This window comes from Ambystoma mexicanum, chromosome 1q, assembly GCF_040938575.1.
Source record: "Ambystoma mexicanum isolate Mex_15411 chromosome 1q, UKY_AmexF1_1, whole genome shotgun sequence".
In the NCBI taxonomy this organism is placed as follows: Eukaryota; Metazoa; Chordata; class Amphibia; order Caudata; family Ambystomatidae; genus Ambystoma; species Ambystoma mexicanum.
In genome coordinates, this window is record NC_090922.1 from 865,286,983 (window position 1) to 865,301,549 (window position 14,567).

The 14,567-nt window shown below is 46.0% G+C and overlaps 1 protein-coding gene across 5 annotated transcripts in view; it reads right to left on the minus strand.

Annotated features, from left to right (window-relative positions):
- Nucleotides 1-14,567, minus strand: part of CRB1 (crumbs cell polarity complex component 1) — a 1,156,197-nt gene that overhangs the window by 239,086 nt on the left and 902,544 nt on the right. For all 5 annotated transcript variants that reach the window (XM_069641514.1, XM_069641517.1, XM_069641513.1 and 2 more), the window contains exon 7: nt 8,220-8,764. In XM_069641514.1, coding sequence (XP_069497615.1) covers nt 8,220-8,764 — 545 coding nt within the window. The remainder of the gene's footprint in view (nt 1-8,219; nt 8,765-14,567) is intronic.

The window sequence follows — 14,567 nt, forward strand, 5'->3', positions numbered from 1 at the left end:
GGCGGCGGATGGATGTTCCTAATTTGCTTTTAATCACTTACAAATCCTCGATGTTGTACTAGACTCTAGTGTCTGAAAGCTATTACCTTCCTGGGTCTAATTGCTGATTACCCGAGGCCTGCTAGAAATATAAGCTGAATGAGGAATTTTAATAGAACAATTAATTTGGCTCAACAAAGCCTGACCTTTCTTTATGAACTTTTGGCGCCAGACAGTCTGACCACTGCCAGATTTCTAATAGCACATTTTGATTTCATACAGCTCAAAGACCCCAAGATTAGTATTCTGGTTTCACTTTGCCCTCATCCCCATAAAAACACTTCTCAAATCCGATAAAACATCTGATCTATTTGGAGCTCTTCTCTGGTTGTAAGTGTTGGTGAGAGAGAGGTCATCCTACTTCAAGACTATTTAGATTGAACCTTCCCTGAAATGTTAGGCCCCACGGCTTGCTCTCAAATATTGCTGCATGCATCAAGTCCTCACTACTCCCGGCAATGTTGTTAGACGTCCAAATGACATTGCTTCCTGGTGCAAAGAAATTACACTGCGGTGGGCCGTACCCTGGCATGCCTCTCCTGTCCATTGTACAGTGACATAAGAACAAAAGCACTTCTCGTGATGATGAAACTAAGATTCAAGTTGCCAAGCTCTTGACTTGACACCGTTCACAAACCTTGTGCCCTTCAACCCCAGCTGTCTTGCCTGCAATCCTACTTGACCAGTCTGTGAGGGGGGGAATCGTTCCAAGTGGCATAGCTGTGATGAGCCACCCGCCAAAAACAGTCATATAAGATATGGGCAGTAACCAGATTACGTTTGCTGAAAGTTGACTTCTATATTTAGGGAACCCTAACATAAGCTGGGGAGAGGCACAATAAACAAAGGACTTTGAACAGTTCCATGTGTTAAGAGTAACCTGGGAAGACCCTTCCTGATGGAGAGAGAACAAAGCAGAAAGCTGGAGAGATCATGCTGGAACCCAGAAACCTTATGCAGACAAAGCACCCAACACTCCGCGGAGATGCAGAGACAGATGCTGCGAGGCCCACAACTCGGACATGCCAGTGGGATGTTAAGGCAGATGCCGAGAAGCTGAACCTTCACACACCCCAGTGAGAGGCAGAATGGGGCGCTGTGAAGCACATACATCTGTGACACTAGCACCAAGCCAACACAGTATAGGTGAGGCAGAGGGGACGTCCACGCTGCTGCAAATCCAAGTGACACTTGGCATGCAGCTAAGGAGGATCACACAAAGAAGAATACCAGGTACGTCATGCTGGCATCCACTGAGATGTTGAATACTCCAATGAGATGCAGAGGGGGTGTGAAATAAAGTAATCTTCTGAGGCAGCAGGTAATTCCTAAGCTTCATTATTCAGTCACATGGATAATCAGGTTTCATCAGAACATCAGGTTATGGGGTTCAGCAGCAAAGATCTTCAAGAGAGCCCACTGGCCCCCATCACCCAGGCTACATATCCCCAGCTGCCTGGAGCAGAACTCTCACACACACTCAAGCATTCCATCCACTCACAGGACATTCTCTCATTCATGACATAACCAAACGCAAACAGGAAGGGGACAGGATATAACGCTCCTGCCTTGCTTCAACATGCCACAAAGGAACACCGCTACACCAGAGGGGAGGACCGGATATAGCAGGATGCAGCACCGGATATAGCAGGATGCAGCAAGTGCCAATCGCCAGAGATTTGGGCGAGAGGCAGACAGAGGTATTGCAAAACCCAAGCATTTGACACTCTCCTGAGAGGCAAAGGCAGATGTAGCGGAGCTCAACCTTCAGATTAAATGGTGAGAGACAGAATGAGGGGTATGAGATACAAATGTCTGAGACACCAGTGTTAAGTCAAGATGGCAACGTTGAGGCAGAGGAGGCTGGCATATTCCTTAGAAGCTGAGCGAGACATAACAGTGCACAACCACTTAGTACCCTACATAGAGTGATTTGCACAAGCAAAGCAGAACACCAGACACTAGTGAGAGACAGATGCAGATGCTGTGAGAGGCATGGAGTGAGAGGGAGAGAGAGAAAGAGAGAGAGAAAGAAAGAAAGAAAGAAAGAAAGAAAGAAAGAAAGAAAGAAAGAAAGAAAGAAAGAAAGAAAGAAAGAGAGGGAGACTGCAAATCAGAAGTACCCTACACTCTGTCGAGAGGCCAAGGCTGACGCTGTGAAACGCAGAAGACACTATGAAACATGTACCAAGCTGATAGCTGTGAGGGAAAGGAGCCTAGACTGCTACTGGGAATTCAAGCGAGACGTTGTCAGGAACATGCCACTAATAGCCAGGTGAGGAGCCAAGCAAGATCTCAAGAGTTCCAGTCTACTGGAGGAGAAAAGAGATGACAGGAGCCATCCATCAGACAGAGAGTTGGGAACCAGAGTCAGAGGTTCGAAAGGGCTGACCCTCTACATCCACAGAAACCCTGGAGAGTTGAAAGGTTGATTTACAGGTGGATAAGTACTTTAAGGCAGCATTTTGGGGAATGAAGTGAAAGTACCAGAGCATTCTGTGAATAAGAAAGAGGGGGAATGCAATAGTCAACACTTCACACTGTTAATCATAGCAAAGGTCACAAAACCTTGTTTGAATGAGAAGGAGACTGAATACAATTAAGCAATGCTTCATTCTGGGAAATTCGAGCACAAATCCCAAAGGTTTCGGTAAATGAGAAAGAGATTTCATTCTAAAAAACGCTGGATTTAAGTAATCGAAGTAAATGTTCTAAAGCATCCTGTGAATGGGAACCCCATTGAACACAACAAGACAACAATGTATTCGGAATTGAATACAAATCCCTAAACATGACATGGAAGATAAGAAAGACCAAACCCCAAGGAGGGAGTTGTGGGTCCCAAACATCCTTTTAAGCCTTGGATACTCAACGACATCTGATGTGTCTGGGCCACCATGTCAAACTTCCAAGGGTAGAAACCATCCCTCCCAAAACGAGTGCTACAAGAGTCGTACGGCCCAAGCGCTTATGCTTAGAGCATAAGCAAACACGTCCCTCTCACCAGCGAACTCCCAGATTACAGCCTGACAAACACTCCGTAACCAAACATTTCATAATCAGCGTGAATCACATTAGAGGTGAACTATCTGTGCCATTCTAATCTATCGACAGCTCTTTGAACACCCCCTTAGTACCTCTTCGTACTCAAGCAGCTACAGAAAAGAATGCCAGCTCTGAGGCCCCACTGCAGGTGACGACCACCTCCTATTTTCCATTTAGATGTTCTTTACACCCACCTTTGGAATGGGCGCCTTGGCATACTCCAAGTGAACATATCCGTATTCTAACACTTTAACGACTCATACGCCCGAGTATGTACACAACTGCTCTACTAATATATCTGTCATTCTGCGTGTTCCACTCCTGTCTCCCCCTACTTTCTAGAAGACCTTACGTACTCTTGCATTTCCAGGAATCTGATTGATCACTGTTTGATACTGCTCAGGCCCACTTAATTAAGTCATTGGTGTATTCTATACTAGCACTGACCAGAGGCGTCGCCAGGGGTGGGCTGGAGGGAGGGGCAGAACCCTGGGTCTTTTGGTTGTTGCCCCGAATAGAAGCTCAGGGGCTGCAACTAAAAGGCCAGTTAGCCCCGAGTCCTGACAGTCCCGATATTAGCGTAGCCTCAAATCTTACCAGACCTAGCAACACCCCTGGAACTGAACACATTAGTGGAATGTTCCTCCATTTCTCTAAGTGAGCACCTGTTATTAACCCGCCCTTAGCATGCACAGTCAGTGTCAAATCTTTCTTCCAAAATAGTGAGGGAATATACACTTGTGAGCTCGGTTTTCCTGACACCCTGTTGGGGATGGTTCCGTAGGATCTGCAGACAGATGTAGATAGAGTGTTCCAGGGGATTTTCTTACTTTCAATGTATTCCTGCATGTAGCCAAAAGAGATAAAGGATTATTATGCCCGATTTTTCATGGGCTCACCTACTTGTTCAAGGGCCCTTTTCCCAAGTAAGGCACTACTCGCAGAATGCCTTCATGTAAAGGGACATCTCCCTGCAGTCCGTGGGATTGCAAATCCTAGCATGTTACATTGCATATTCATAAATGTGTAAATAATTGTGGTGTAATTAGGAGTTCACCATTGTCATCTATAATGTATTCTATTAACTACAATTACTGATAGAAGAAAAAAGGGAATGGGGTAAGAATATTTGCCTTAGTGAGCAGTAAACAAACTGACCTATGTTGGTTCTCCTGGGATATGTATATTATCTTAGTGCCCTATAATCCATGCCTGCAACATAGGTGTTATGCATGTTTCCTCCACACAGCAGGAACAATTATAGAAGGTGAAAACTTCATTTTCATTGGGCACTGCCAGATCTAGTGTCCACTGTAATTTACAGAACTAGAATATCTGTGCCATGTTGAGCACATTGCGGTGCCCACTGAGTACACAGGAGTGTGCAGTAGCATTTCAAGTTAGGTAAGAATCTAAAACTAGAGTGTTTTGTATGAGTAATCTACTTTCCATCCCTCGGGTCAAAGGAACAATCTCTGAAGTTGAATCTTTGTTGCTCCCGCATCTGTTACTCCCCAGATCCGGCTCATATCTGATCACCTTTCCTTCTACAAGACCTTAAAAAGATGACAGGTTATTCCTGCATCCGCCTCTGTAGTGTGAGCTGGGCATTGTATCAAGAGAGACACAGACACAAGAGATAACAGTTTGAAAACCGTTATTAAAATATGTAAGGTTGATGTAATACCTAACTTGCCTTATCTGTAATTTGGGTTTTCCCTCAACTGATGTTTCTAAGGATAGTCGAGGTCTGTAAGTCCCAAAATAAAATCTTCCAGGCAAGGTTCCTGTAACATCAAAACAACTTAGTTCATAAAAAGCTCTTAGGTTTGCCTGGATTCCCTTCCCCAAGCTTCTTGAAGCACACAGTTCCTTTATGCCTCTCAGGGTTCCCTCCCCCAAGCTTTGGGTTCTCTTGTTTCCCTTTAGGCCTCTCAGGTTTCCCTTCACCAAGGGAAGGGGTAGTGGATAAGGTTCTGTGGCTGTCCCCCGGATAATAAAAGAGGGGAGTCGGGCGGGGTTGGGGGAGTATGGGAGGGAAAATGCTCCACCTGTTTCCCCTGGAGAGTGAGGAGGGGGAAAGGTGGGTGTGCGTTGGACATGGAGTGGGAGATCATTTTCGGAACGCCTGTTGCATTAAACTCTATGTGCAATAGAGGTTTTGTAAAGGATCATTTCGAGGTGAGCACACCCTCTCCAGGGCCACAACAGCCTATTCAGAAATGACTATTTTGGGGACTTCCAAGAACTATAAAATTGAGGTCCAAACTGTGGAATTGGCAGGACACACACTTGTGGAACTCGGATCAAGCATAAAGGGGAAAGCCCAGTAAGGTTAACTGTGGATGTGAGATGCCTCACTTCTGAACTTTATCTTGTCACCAGAGCATGAGGTTATACAGTTCATGAAGCCCAATACAGGCTAGGTGATTCAATTGAACAGCATCTGGCAAGCCCAAAATGTATTTGTAACAATACAATTCATCACAGACTGATCACGAAAAATGCAAACGCATCAGAAACTGTAGAAAAGGAACCTTGAGAAGAAGTCTATCTGAGCCAATAGGGGCGCACAGGTCGAATTCAAAGTGGACAGTTAAGGTTTTGAACTCAATAAACACTACACCCCAAAAACAGGCTGTTCACTGTTTAGACTGAACCAGCAATACTGGGAGCAGGTGCAGGTGACTTCTAGCCTGCCAGATCAAGCAGAAGCAGGCCCAGAGTCTAGCCCGCTCTATCAAAGATAAAAATGGCAATTTAAGAAGATAGCAGCCAATGACATTGGCAGGAGCATTAAAGATTACTATGCAATGATGTACTGGTGACAAGAAAAAAACTCGATGCTCGCCTGAAGCCATTCTACGTGCCAACAATAAGCAAGCGTGAGACAGAGATCTTAAGGGAGCTCAAATAGAAGCAGCTCAGAAAGGAATGCGATGTAGAACGTTCCTTGGCAACCTTACAGAGGGTGACAATGAGCACAAAAGATGTCTTAAATTAAATAAGGTGAAATATTATCGAATTATAGAATTATAGAATCAGGACTGGGAGACATTTGTACGGGTCACACAAGTATAGGTTGATCCCACCTTTACAAGCCACAATAAACCGTATGTAGTTCTTACTTAATAAACATTATACGTCACTTTTTACAACTTCATCACAGAAACCAGGAGTACTTTCAACAGCGATTAACAGATCTATTTCAAAAACACAGTACATCTCTTATCTGCCTATCAATGGCATACAATCACTTTCACCGCAACTTAGGAGTCACTACAAACTGGATGGAAAAACATGTGCTAATCTTACTGTCTATTTCTGCATGCATAGAGTGTTCCATGCAAGTCCATTCTGCCCAGAACTCACATCGTGTGGTACTCTACCGGCAGCCTATCCTGACTTGTATCTTCTGTGCCTCGTGAATCCTAATCCAGCCCCTGCAACTTCTAGAGCTCTTCGCTCTTGCCTTCCCATTCTCCACCCGGCTGGCCTGCTCACCCCAGTGCATTTGCCCCCTTTGACATGCCCCGTCAGAAGCCACCCTCACATTGGCCTTGTCCCCTCCTGCTTCTCGCATGCCATTCTTCGTCACGCCTCCTGCTACTATTGCCTGTTCTGACGGCCCGAGTGTTCCCACCACTACCGCCGAGCTCTATCACTCCTCCCCAATTCCTATATGTTTGTTTCCTCCCGGCCCTCACTTCCCCTGCAAGTTCTCCTTTTCCACAATGATGGCTGTTTCCTCTTCCTTCTGGATGGTGTGCCACATGCTTTTTACAGAATACCGACCGGGGACCTCTGAGAAACATGCATGTAGCATGCTGTGGCTGGTCATATAAAATGTATTTATTTATTTATATTTTTAGGATGCGCCACTCACCCATAGGTCCCAGGGCACACAACATAGCAATGTGTTCACTGCCTGATGCTCGCCAGAGGCATTATCTCTCTCTAGAGCGATGGCTTTGCCTCTCTTTCATTGCTGCTTTCTTTGCTGCCCAAAGCAGACAAAACCATAATTGAAGCCTCGGGCTCCAATGAGAGAGTCCTAATAAATGTTGATAGCATACAGACAATGTCAAAGTGTGTTTTCCATTTTTACCTATTCAGACCTGCGGGTATTGTTGACTGTTTTAAATATTGAACCAGTGTAATCCAAGGCAAATATATGTAATGTGTTATTGTGATGTGACATGTGAATTTGTGAAAAATGTCCCAGATGTGAAAGCCTTGTGAGCCATGATTGGAAATTCTAATTTTCTGTTCTGTGCATTTTAGTTGTGTTGTATTAATATTTAGACTGTGCAGGCACAATTTATAAAGCACTTACCAGTAGTAGGTCTGATGGACCCTTGGTTTACAGCTGCAAGGGGCTGTCCAATTCTCAACAAGTGGCACAGCGAGTAGAGCGCTCGCTTTGACATGAGTGCAGAGACTGCGAATGCAGGTTCGAATCCCGGCAGCGCCAAACTCGGCGTTTCATCCTTCCGAGGTCGATAAATGAGCACCACACACCGTGGGTAATAATAAGCAGCGCTCAGATACCTGAGGGTTCGTAGCGCTATATAAATGCCAAATTATTATTTATTATTAATAAGTTCGCTGAGTGACTCTGACTCTTGATAGGAAGTCAGGAGAAAGTCAGGTGTGACTCAGAGTAACTTATTTTGTGGATGGGGTAGTCCTCTCCAGGTGAAGGGTATGTTTCAGGCTTACTGCTGGTAACTAACTTCTTTGTGAATTGACCCATTCAGCTTTGGCCTCCCCAGGGTGTAATGCTGCCTTTCTAATATCAGGCCACAGAAATCTGAAAAACGCTCTCTTTTTTGGGCCTCCTTACAGCTGAACGTGCCTGGAGCTTGTATGAAATGGATCACATTGTTAAACCACACCTATGGCTCAATAACTCACATTGGCTGTCACTCTACAACGGATCGATCATGTTCAGGCATAATCAACAACATCATGTCAAGAGTGGAGTTTCTATTACTCTTGGCATTTCCATCTGGCCTAGATTGTTGCTTGTGATATTTAATTGCCAGCGCAACAATGTTTGGCTTCAGTGCCAGAGTGAAATCTGCATACAAAGCACCGAGCGCGTTCTCGCGGATTGAAACATGCCACCCTACCTGGCAGAGGTTGTCACCAGAGCATCCCCGGGTGACATTGACGAGCGCTCGCTGATTGGCCGCCTCCTCTGAAGAGGAAAGGGGGAAGAACTCCAGGGGATTGGCGTTCAGTCTCACGTCCTGCACGCAGCCTTTGAAGTACCCACCGCCTCCGTTAGTTTCTTGCTGATCTGGCAGGCCACCGATGTGGAGTGTGTAATTACCTCTCTGAGAGGAAAGAGACACGCCGCCTAGATGTTCGGATGCCTGGAACAAATCCGCTTTGTTTTGCTCTATTTTTAAACTTATCAAGTGAAAATCCCCATCGTTAACTTGGCGCTTGCCGGAAAGCCTGAGGTTGCTCTGGGCTGACAGCACCAGTTTGCCGTGTTCCAGCCAGATCATAAGGCTTGGAGATGCGCTGTTCCTCAGAGCCAACAGGAGACCAGAAGATTGGCGGGTCCGCACAAACATTGACACCGTTACGCTTTCGTTCCCCATCTCCACAGCGAAGAAAGCAGCATACCCTGCTGAGTCCTCTTGTCCAAATCTACCCGGAGTGAACTCTGTGGGGAGAATAAGAAAAAAAACTCTATAACAGTTAAAATAAGCTAACCCATTCTCTTACACAGGTGCGGCTATTCTAAAAAGCATCTTGCAATTACACAGAGAATGAAACACGATGTAAATAATTATTTTTCATTTTATTGGAGATTTCTATAGCACTTCCTGCCAGACTCCTCCAGCGTTTAAGCGTTTCAACCCATGTTGCGCTGCATCAGCCTGTTTCCAAGGCAAGGTGTTGCACCTGAGCTATCCCCGTGGCTAGCTGAAGGGCCTATTTCAAGACTAAACGTCAGTTTAGACAGGTATAGCCACCCCCCCCCCCATCTATATGCACACAAACAAATATATAATGGAGAGCTTTACTAGTCCGAGTAGTGCTATGCATCACATAAGAGGACTATGGGGTGGGCAGTGAACATCTTATCCACACTGTACAAGAGCCATCACATCTATAGCTACACCCAACACCACAGTACACCATTGCAGTAAAGCTAAATAAATACTGCATTTTTGTATAGCACTTGACAGCAACGGTTTAACTGCATTAAGCAACATCTCAAAGGGTTTACGCTACGCTAATCACAGCACTATCCGATAATGAGCGCACATGTAGCCCGACTAAACAAAATCATTGCCATCATTTGCAACATGCATACAGTACAGAGCCATGTTGTAATAAAGTGTTGTTGGATCGAATAGGGCAATGAGGCTGGGAGGGGTGTGAGTTAGCAATAGAAAATGGCAATACTACTACATTTGTGGAATCTTGTGTACAACTCCACAATAAACTATCCAGTAAAATTGCTCAGTAGCTCGATTTTCCTGCCGGTTGGAGGTGTGTGCGTTTGTGTGTGTGTGTGTGTGTGCGTGTGTGTGTGGGTGTGTCATCCTTCTGATATTGATAAAAAGAATGCAGTGGAGTTGGATGATTCAACACCATTAATTTAAAACAGACAAATCAGTTCTCGTCGTAAGGACATTGAAAGGTTACACACCCCTCTCAGTAGCAGTGCTGACGAAACGCCCACAGCTGTTTAAATGTGTATGTATTAGGGGATGGTGTTTCACTAAGAAGCACTTACATGGAATCATACAATCGGCGGGCAATGCCCTACCATGAGCCGGGAGTGGGGGGGTTGCTAAATGAGAGGAACATATGCCAGGGACAAAGACATTCTACTGCCCCGTGATGATTCGTGGCCCCCCACCCCCTCCGCTGCCCCGTGTTGTTTGCTGCCCCCCACCACCTCTGTTGCCCCGTGATGTTCACTGTTCCCCTTCTTGCCTAGCTTTTGTCTTTCCCCCACGCCCCTGTTTTCATTCCTGCTCTCTTCCTTCCCGCTTCCCCTTCCCCTGCTTCCCTTCTTGCACCCCCACCCCATCTCCTACACACTGCATGAGTGGCTTGACTCACTATTGTTTTCACCATCTCCGATCTGTTGCTAATGCTTGGATTTGACTTTTATGAACACATTGGGCCTCCTTACAAGCTTGCTGGTCCGGTAGTAACGATGCCAGTAAGCTACCGGCACCGTTGCTACCGGACCGGCAAACTACAAGTTCTGCGGGTGGGTGCCCTCCCGCCCGCCAGGACTGACCTGGCGGGGGGACCGGTGCCAGCCCGCAGACACTGACGGTAACACTGGCACCATTCTGAATGGTGCCGGTGCTACCGGCCTCCCCATTCCGATTGAGCCCTATGGGGCTCAATGGAAATGGGGAGTAATAGTTTCCAGTGCCTGTCAATGGGGAAATACAGGGTCCGCCAGGGCTGTAATGCCCCTGTATTTCCCCATTGCCAGGTGCCGGAAAAATTGGCAAGTTCAGCGGCAGCTTGCCGGTTTTACCGGTAAGGCTACCGCCGAACTTGTAATGAGGCCAATTGACTCTGGTGCCTCACCTTTCTCAACCCTCATGCCGGACCTCCCTATATTGCGCCAAGGTTCACCGTGAATCATGCTGTGTCCACATCACTGTGAAACCTTGCCTACATCTTTGTGTTCCCATGCAACTCTGTGTGTTTCACTGACCTCTGCAACTGTATTCGCTCTTCCCTCTGCCTCTCTGCTCTTTTCAATATTTTATTCTCTGTTCTCTTCTCCTCTCCCCTTCTCTCTGTCCCCTCCCTTACTTTTGTCTATGCACTTACTCTATCTGAATGGTCTCTTGGACCTAGTATGATAGTAAACAATACTTTGTCTCCCCCCCACCTTACTTGTTTCCCCCCCTCCTCTTCCCCCTCCAGGACTATCTGAAATTTGGTCAGGCCAAGTACGATTGTTTTTTTTTTTTTAAACAATTTTTATTGGTTTCCAAAACAAACAATGAACATTTAACAATCAACAATAAACCAACAACTCCCACAGTACTTTGTCCTATCTTGCATGATAGCGGACGTATACTTACTGTCTAATGTTTCCCTTATCCCGCCCTCAAACAAGCCTACCCCGCTTCATCCCCTTGCTCTTTATTCATTGGAGGTGTCTCCTCATCTGTGTCCTCGGGAGATTCCTCGCTCGGGCCCCCTTGGATAGGACCCTAGAGTGTGGCCACTAGGTGTTTCCAGGCTGTTAGGGTTTCCGCTTCTTCCTCTCCCCCTCTGTTGGCCGCCTCACTCCATACAACTGTTTCAGCTTCGGACCACTTATGGAGGTCAGTCCACCAGACCTCTGCCTTGGGTCTATTAGGTGCTTTCCACCCCATGGCTACCCTGCGCTTGGCTAATATATAGGCCAGGTGTTTCAGTTTGCTGACATGTTTCAATTGGCGTGGCCTGGGGAACCCTCCGATCATACATGCCCATATCGAGTCTGCATTCAGATTAATCTCTCTCTCGTTCAATCTTTGGGCCACTTCTCCCCAGTACTTTCTTATTTCGGGGCATGCCCAAAACATGTGTATCAGCCCGGCATTCTCCTCCCCACATTTGGTACATGTTTGTCATTCCGCACCTTTAAATCGTGAAATTCTCTGGGGGGTCATATATGCTCTATGGGTTATATACAGTTGTATTTGTTGTAGCCTCGCATCTTTAGACACTTTTTTGTGATATCCTTGTACCCTTTCCCATAGCCCATCTGTCATTGGTTCTCCAGCATCCTCCTCCCATTCCTGTCTCAGCTGTATCACTTACCTTCCCACTCTCGACATCAGTAGTTCATATATTCGGGAAACTTGTGCCCCCCTTCTGCGATATCATACAGTGTTTCGATGACTGTATCTGGTTGCTCCTCTAGCGTTATGTTCGACCATGTCTCCTTCACTCGTCCCGCTAGTCTGGTGTAAGTTATATGTTGCCACAGATGTAAACCCGTTTCATCCACCAGTGAATTAAATCCCTTTATCGCCCTCTCTTGCCATATATCATCCGTCGTTACAATCCCCACCGGTTCCCAGTGTTTACGGATCGTTTTTCTTAGTTGGGCGTCTCCTCCGGGTGGTATTACTAACGCCACTTGCAGGGAATATGGGGTCAGACTTTTTATGGTCTCGCACATTTTACGCCATACTTGCCATCCTATTTCCAGCATACCTGAGCTCTTCCCTATCTCACATTTAGGGAGCCAGATCCATTCTTTTAGGAAGTACGGGACACAGTCGTGTCCCAACAACCTGGACTCTGATGTAGAGTCTTCAGATAGCCATTCAACCACGTATTGCAGTTGGCTGGCCAGGTAATAAATATGAAAGTTGGGTAGCTTAATGCCCCCTTTATCATATGTATTTAGCAATTTCCATAGAGCTATCCTGTTCCTTGTGTTAGCCCATAGAAATTATCTGCATATGCCTTGAAGTTTGACAAAGAAGGGTCTTAGTATGATATATGGTATGTTTCCAAAGAGATGCAATAATCTGGGTAATACAACCATCTTCAGTAATGCCCCCCTCCTCATCATGGCTAGGGGGTGTTTAGTCCAGAACTTCATACTATTAACAACATTTGTCAGCGCTTTTTCTGTGTTATATGTGTGTTCTGCCTCTGTTGTGTGGTAGATGTCAATTCCCAGGTATCTAAAGGTGTCTGTCACTCAGGGTATTGGTAGTACCGGTAGCTTATCGTGCGGGACCCCTATATACCATCCTAGGGGGAATATACAGGACTTTTTGGGGTTTACTGCGATACCTGAGAGTGATGTGAATCGCTCCAGTACTTCAAGGATATATTGTAAATTTTCTTCTGGGTACCTCAGGTATAGTAGCATATAGTTTGCGTACAGCAATATTAAGTGCGGTCCCCCTCTTGTATAGATCCCCACTTCTTCATATTGTTGTTTCAGGTACATCGCCAGAGGTTCTAATGCTAGAATGTACAACATTGGGGACCAGGTGCATCCCTGTCTGGTGCCTCTACCAAGCTGCCATCTCTTCGAAATAACCGCTCCCGTTCTAACTCTGGCTAATGGTGAGCTACATAGTAATTTCACCCATTTCAGGTACCCTGGTCCCATGCCATTTTCTTTCAGGGTTGCCAACAGCCACGGCCATTTGACTGAATCGAAGGCCTTCACTGCATCTAGTGACACTATAGCTAACTCACCTAAGGCCCCCTCAGTCTGTTCTATGATGTGGTGTAGCCTTCTAAGATTGTTGGATATGCTTCTATGCAGAACATATCCGATCTGATCGGGGTGTATCAATCTACCAATAACTCTCTTCATTCTGTTTGCCAACACAGCCATGAGTATTTTACTGTCCTGATTCAGCATAGACAACTGTCTATACGACCCGCAGTCTGTGCCTGGCTTGTTGGGTTTGAGGAGTGGGATGATGATCGCTTCTCTGAGGGATTCAGGCAGTGTCCCCACCTCGTAAGCTTCATTTAGCATTGACAGCAACGGGGGGAGCACTTCATTCTTATACGTTTTATAGAATTCACTAGGGAGTCCATCTGTGCCTGGGGTCTTTCTAGTTGGTAGTTGCTCCACCACCGTCTCTAACTCTTCTAGTGTAATCGGGGCTTCTAGACTTTCTCGTTCTTCAGCGCTTATTTTCAGTAGGCCAATATCCTCGATAGTTTCTGCAATTTCACTCTCTTTCCCCCTTACTGTGTCGCTATACAGTTGCTTATAGAATTCGAGAAACCCTTCATTCACACGTTCTTGTGTGTCCAGTATTAGTCCTCCCTCTCCCCGTATCTCTCTGATCGCTGGCCTGGGGGTCTCACTTTTATATAGCCATACTAATAATCTTCCCGGCTTGTCCCCCTCAGCGTGTTGCCTCTCTATATATTTTTTGTAATTTAAGTTACACAGTCTCTCCCAGTGTCCCATACATTCCTGCTGTAGTTGGGTGATGCTACTTGCTGGGAGTGGCTTCCACTATTTAATAATGTCTCTAGTTTCTCCTCCGCATTCTGTAGTTGCAGTAGCATACCCCCCTGTAGTCCCTTGGATTTGGATATTGCTGCTCCTCTAACCACCACCTTGAATGCTTCCCATAGGGTCTCAGTTGATTTTACACTTCCCGTGTTAATTCGGAAGTATTCTACAATTTCACTTCTGAGGTCTTCTCTAAAGACCGTATCCTTTAAAGCCTCTGCTCTGAGTTGCCAAGTAGGGATCCTGGCTCTCGGGGTTATGTATTGCCATGATAAGGTCAGTGGCGAGTGGTCCGAGAGGACTCTCGCTCTATATTCTGGGCGCACAATTTCTCGGGTGATCTCTTGCATGACAAATACTTAGTCTAACCGCGTGTACAGATTTTGTGGGGCTGAGTTATGTGAGTAGGGCCTATCATGTAGGTGGTGCAGCCTCCACGTGTCCTCTAGCTGAAGGTCTCGCAGTAGAGTTCTTAGGGCTCTAG